We start from the raw sequence: 5879 nt of genomic DNA on the forward strand, positions 1-5879 counted from the left end.
GCTGCACGCAAAACCGATGCATGACGAACGGAGTCATCAGTCCTAAGTGCTGGGCCTACAAGGAGAGAGTTATTAATGGGGTGGGGAGAGGGGGAAGAAAAAGTATGTGAAGGAGAAAGAAGGGAGGCGTCAGCAGTAGCCTGTTTTCGCTTACCCGCCCTGCTGTATGCAGCAAGTAAGGCGACCCGGCTGATGGCACCACGCGACGGCCGATGTGGCATGAGAATATTGTTAGTTGTGTAGGTCATGGTTGTACGAGGGCTGGGATACTGCCAGGGCGCCCACACCTAGACAGGAGGACGATTAGGGTCCTCAACCAAAGCCTTTGGTTCAAAAGCCTAACCGCAAGGCAGCGGTGTTTGGCGGGAAATGCAAATGCATTACCATTTCTACGGAACAAGTCGCCACATGTTCCAACCCCCAACCTGGAGGGCCAGGAGACTGTGTTCGTCAGACCTCTAACCACTGACCAACCTGGTATGAGAGACTGTGAGTGTCGCGGGACACTCTCCAGTATAGCTCAATCGATCGCTGAGGTGCGCAAACCGTCACACCACGGTAAGGTCCAGTCTCTTCGTGACGGTTCTGTCAGAAAGTTTATTGGTAACTCCTGAAATGGGAGCAGTTCGTGAGGCTTATAGGAGGTTGCGTTTCAAATTAGCAATAAAGTGACGTCTAGTGTGAAATGTGAAAAACCAATAGCACTTTTAACCTATCCCTGGTCTGAGAGGAGCGCAGCCGACCACGTTCTAAGACAAACCATGAAACACTCCTCAGAAGAATACAGACTCCTGTAAGAATACTATGGAAGTGACAGTCACCTCCCCGAGTACGGTCTTGGCCCAATTCAATTTAGCCATTTGACTACAAACCATGTACCCACGTTGTTCTCATCTGCTTCAAATTCATCGGTAACAGCAAAAATGAGGATACAGTAATGCTCGGGGTGACGACCTAGCAGCTCCAAGTACTTCTTATTGTTGTTGATTTCTTACGAAAGGGGGCTGGGATGGATACTCATTTAAGGTTGTGGCACAGATCACTAGTTCCCTCTGCTCGCAAAGAACCTGAAAATTACGCATTCTATCCCCCGAATGATTATGTAACAAGAAGGCCAGGTACGCAAAAATTGCAGTAAATTCAAAGCCGCCAGCTCTCCAAGATAGTTGGTGGGTGTGTGATCCAATAGTTAACCGGGAAGGGAACCGGTCATTTTGCGCCAGCCTCGTGATCCCCAGTAACAACGAGTGTGGATGGCCTTACGGGACCCAACCACTCCTAACCGCTGGACATCTAAAAAGTCTTAAACGAGTTGAAGATACGTTATCACATGTTCCGAAGATACAAGAGTGCCACTAACAATTGGAAACAGGAGACAGTTTTGAACTGGAAACGTAAACTGGTTGATGGATTCGTGAAAAGAGAACATCGTCAAACCAGAGTTTTCAATGTGCTCGGATATACACAAATAAACACATAAATAACACCAATTCCAAGGTTGAACAGATACGAACCTGGCGGGATTCAACAGGACCGGTAGAATTCGGAAAGCAAGAGGATGAGTCCTCAGGGCTCCGGGGATTTGGTGTCGAAAACTGCTGAGCGGTGCGCTCGGAAGTGACCTGTTCCGTATACTTGCTCCATATGTGAGACAGCCGTCCAACCAAGAGCTGCAGCCAATAGAACTGGCTAGGACAAAGGGATTTGGTGTCGAAAACTGCTGAGCGGTACGCTCGGAAATGACCTGTTCCGTATATTTGCTCCATATGTGAGACAGCCGTCCGACCAAGAGCTGCAGCCAGTAGAACTGGCTAGGACAAGCACAGGCAACGTGGCGCCGAGCGAAAACTGCTGAGCGGTGCGCTCGGAAGTGACCTGTTCCGTATACTTGCTCCATATGTGAGACAGCCGTCCAACCAAGAGCTGCAGCCAATAGAACTGGCTAGGACAAACACAGGCAACGATGGCGCCGAGATCAAGATGAATGCGGAGTTCGAACAAGGACCATGGATTTGAGGACTGTGGTTCGGGTGAATTGATGTCGCCATGTGCTTCACCTGGTCTTGTTTGATTTAAAGAGAATAGCGGACATCTTACACTCACGCGAGCCGTATGAACACCTGTGAGAGTCAGCAGCTTAGCTGAAGCGACCATGTTTTCCTCGGTTGGACACACAGTAGCAACCTAAAGGGGAACGAAGAGCAATCGGGTGACAAAGCAAACAGCAGTTTGCTAAATAGGATTCACTAACCATAGAATTTGATAAAGGTTTTGGAGTAATCCGATAACGAGACTACAAACAATACATAATTAGTAAGATGGCACTGCATAATCAAGAGTGCAGTCCTCACAGCGACCACACCGGTACAGCGCATGACATCCAACATATTAGCCACGGTTGCCCCGTTCTGAAAGGACCGCTTGAGGCGACCGAGCAGCTGGCGAAATCGAGGAAGCCCGAAAGTTTCATCAAAACAGGTCACTTCCTTGTGGAAGGAGGACAAATAATGCACCCACCATAAGAGTCCTGCCGTTTGCGATGGCAGTGAGTTGAGTCCCGGGGTTCCAGGCCAACACGACGGCATTTGCCGACCGAACTCAGTTTACCGGTTAGTGTTACTATACTTCGTTGCCAGGTCGCGTATATCAGACTACAAGGCGGAATGTACCGTTGTACGGCTGCGAGACTTCGCCGCTTCAGTTGGAGGATCCGAGACATTTTCAGGTCTCCGATTACCGATGTCTCAGAAATACAGCTAAGATCGGCTGGAAAGGGCGAATTCGCAGAGTTAATCGAAAGACAGAATTTTGGTGGAGCAGGGGATACTTCACTCAAAGAACGCCAATATGGCTGGGTCATGCGTTACACATGTTGAGTTACCGCCTGCCCGTTCCAAATTTGTGTTGTGTTTTGATTTTTTTTTTTGGGTTGATTGGCTGATAGTACTTCGCTAGCTTCTTCCTTGTGGGGGCTTACCTCTGCATCTGTCGGTTAATCAGATGAATGTCTGTGTGAATTTCGGCTGGTTGATTGGAGGCATATTCCAATCAGATTGATTGGTCCGGTACATTTCTCTTGCTTCGAGCTCCGTAAAGTCTCTACAAGTTTATCTCCTGATTGCTCGTTTTTTAGGAGTCCTCATTAGTAGTTGGCAGATAAGACAGACTTCAGTATGCCTGTTTACGGCGTTTTCGGGGATGTGACGTGCTGCTATTAAAAAATCTACTTGTGGTTCTCGCTTACGCCAGTATGTGTAGGTCATTCCAGTCGAGATCAGCGCAAGCCCTTCAGCAACAAAAAGGCTCAAACAGTCCCGGTTTGTTTATATACAACTACATATTACGATGCAAAGATCTATTACGACAAGCGAACAGGCACGTGAACCGTGGCAAGCATTTTGATAAACAAAACTAGCTTCCAATTTACCACAAACACCTACAATCCTAGACGCACACTGGCCCAATAAACCCAAATTAACACCACCTCACTCTGGTCCTGTAACATTAACACTCCTTTGCACACTAGATTCCTCTGAATTTATACAAATCAGGTGTCTCAACAACATCATAAACACAGCACTGTTCCCGTTGAGTGATGATGGTTCATACAATACGACTTTCATCTATATTGCACACAACTACTGAAATTTTCCTTCTCCATAAAGGCCACTTGCAGCTCGTCTCCTATGAGCTTTCCAAATAGTTATGTTCGGTGTGTTAAGTCCGTGCTGACGATCTTTGAAGTTGGAACTACTTTACCAACGCAACTTTACTTCCAAACTCTAGGAAAACCACTGGAAAGGATTTCTGGAGTGTTTTCTAAAGGTCTATTTCATTAAATTTTTCCGGTTGCAGACCTGTTGTCTCTTCAAAAGACAGGCCGAAAGTGGTCCTATGGCGAGCTTATCTCTTCTGTGAGGGATTCTGCTGCCGAAAAAGGTTTCTTGTGCCAAACGAAGCGCCCTTGAAAACCAAAATCTTCAGAGGGTATTCGTTTAAGAGATGGACAGATGAACTTTTAAAACCACAATTACAGTCTTTCGAGACCCCTACAACACAGCTACAGGTGTATCACCGCCCGAAAACGCAACACTACGCGATCATTGCGATCCCCTGCCAGACATTTACTAGTTTTTATTAACCTAGCACAACTTTACAGTCACTGAACAGAATACTCGCAACGCATCGATGATAGTTCAACTGACATCGTGCACAATTTCGGACTCTGGTGCGACTCCAGTTAGCGTTTGTGAGGTGTCTTCCGAATGGAAATTTACTAGCTTTTACCATAGTGACAGTTTCTGTGAGCGACAGAAATACACCAGTAATAAATACCGGCGCTTAACTTCCATATAGCCATGAGGGGGGAAATGTTTAGTAAACAGTGGAAAGAAAAGAGAAGGGTAGGGGGTTAGTGTGAACACACCTATGTGCTATGTCCTTAAAAAGAATCGTCAGCATTCAGATAAACACATCTGAGAATCATGTTGAAGTAGGACGACATCGACGGGATCCACCCGACATTCTTTGCGAACTTAAACCGATATGAGCTCAGTGCGCAACGAAACACGGACTTTAGCTTGCTTGTTCGACTAGGAAACGACGGTATGTGTGCCAGTGGGGCCGCTTGCGTGCCATTCCCTGCAGGGTTTCTAACCGCCTACAAATAGAATCACGTGAGACCCACTCAACGAAGATGTCGCAGCAGCCAGTTCGACGGCCACCGCTTCCAAGTCATGTTGCCATGCAATAACGCCCACTAACGCGTCGCCAACAATCACTTGAGACCAGCTCACACCAATTTAAGAATGAACTTGCTTTCACATTTCTGCAATCCGGTTGCACAGGCGCGCGTATTTCGGGGCAATTATTTTGAGACTGAAAAACTGTTTCACACAAACTATCACAAAGACGCGATTCACAATGGCATCGGTAGGACAATTGGGTTACATGGAATTCTTCACACGCTCCGACTTGCGCTACTTCGAATTCAAGATGGCCAGCTATAATGCTTGGTATTGTTATTCGGTAAGTATGGTAGATGCTCCAGGTCCATTTAAGCTAAGCTAGTTCGCCTAGACTTGGTGCGTTCGAACGCATTCGCTACCTAAGATAGGCTCTTTTAGAGCACAACAGCATCATAAGTACTGGGAGGCTTACAACCAAACTCCATTTTCACTGAGTCAGTCTAAGCGGTGTTGCGAGCGGGTTTGAGATAGGCTACAACACAGCTATTAATGATAGCTATTGTCTGATTAAACCTGGCATTCAAATGAAGAACTTGACGTACCTTAGGCACTCTGCTTGCACCCGACAAATCATCCGATATGCCCTGCGGACTGTTCTTCCTCTCATGTCCACCAACATTCGATGTTTCAACACTAGACAGGCTATCCTCACAGTCTTGTTGTTTCCGTGTGTCCCACAGATCCCAAAACACCTCGACCCCTTCAAGATGGACATTCTTGTGCAGCATCGTAGAAAGACTGCCTGGTGGATTGATAACATCGTCCGATCCGGTGAAGGGTTCTCTAGAATCTGACAGGAGTGCAACAAGCGATACCAGATGTATACAAATTAGATGCGGAAAAGACAACCCATCAAGGCGAAATCGCCTTCATTGCAACCTTGTGTCAGACGCCAAATGACTGGGCCAAAAGATTGGAATATCGGATGGGCTCTTTTATGCCAGCTGCAAAATTGTGGCATTAAAGACCAGCCGAATAATCGATTGGAGACAACACCGCGGAGGCTGCGCATTGCTGCTGTATCAGTCCTATAACGTTTATTGCTGAACGCATAAACTCGATGTCTGTCTTCATTTCCACTATCTGTATCAAATCAACCTTCCTCAATAAGGTGATAGTAAGCATATATAT

General features: G+C 46.7%; 1 protein-coding gene across 1 annotated transcript in view; it reads right to left on the reverse strand.

Moving 5' to 3' along the window:
• T265_06438 (hypothetical protein) overlaps nucleotides 1-5879 on the reverse strand; it is a gene marked incomplete at both ends in the record, with an annotated part of 26678 nt that overhangs the window by 10023 nt on the left and 10776 nt on the right. The window contains 3 exon segments of the mRNA XM_009171706.1: nucleotides 1515-1811; nucleotides 1825-2184; nucleotides 5291-5538. Of these exon segments, the coding sequence (XP_009169970.1) occupies nucleotides 1515-1811; nucleotides 1825-2184; nucleotides 5291-5538 (905 nt within the window).

This window comes from Opisthorchis viverrini (genome assembly GCF_000715545.1).
Source record: "Opisthorchis viverrini unplaced genomic scaffold opera_v5_137, whole genome shotgun sequence".
In the NCBI taxonomy this organism is placed as follows: Eukaryota; Metazoa; Platyhelminthes; class Trematoda; order Opisthorchiida; family Opisthorchiidae; genus Opisthorchis; species Opisthorchis viverrini.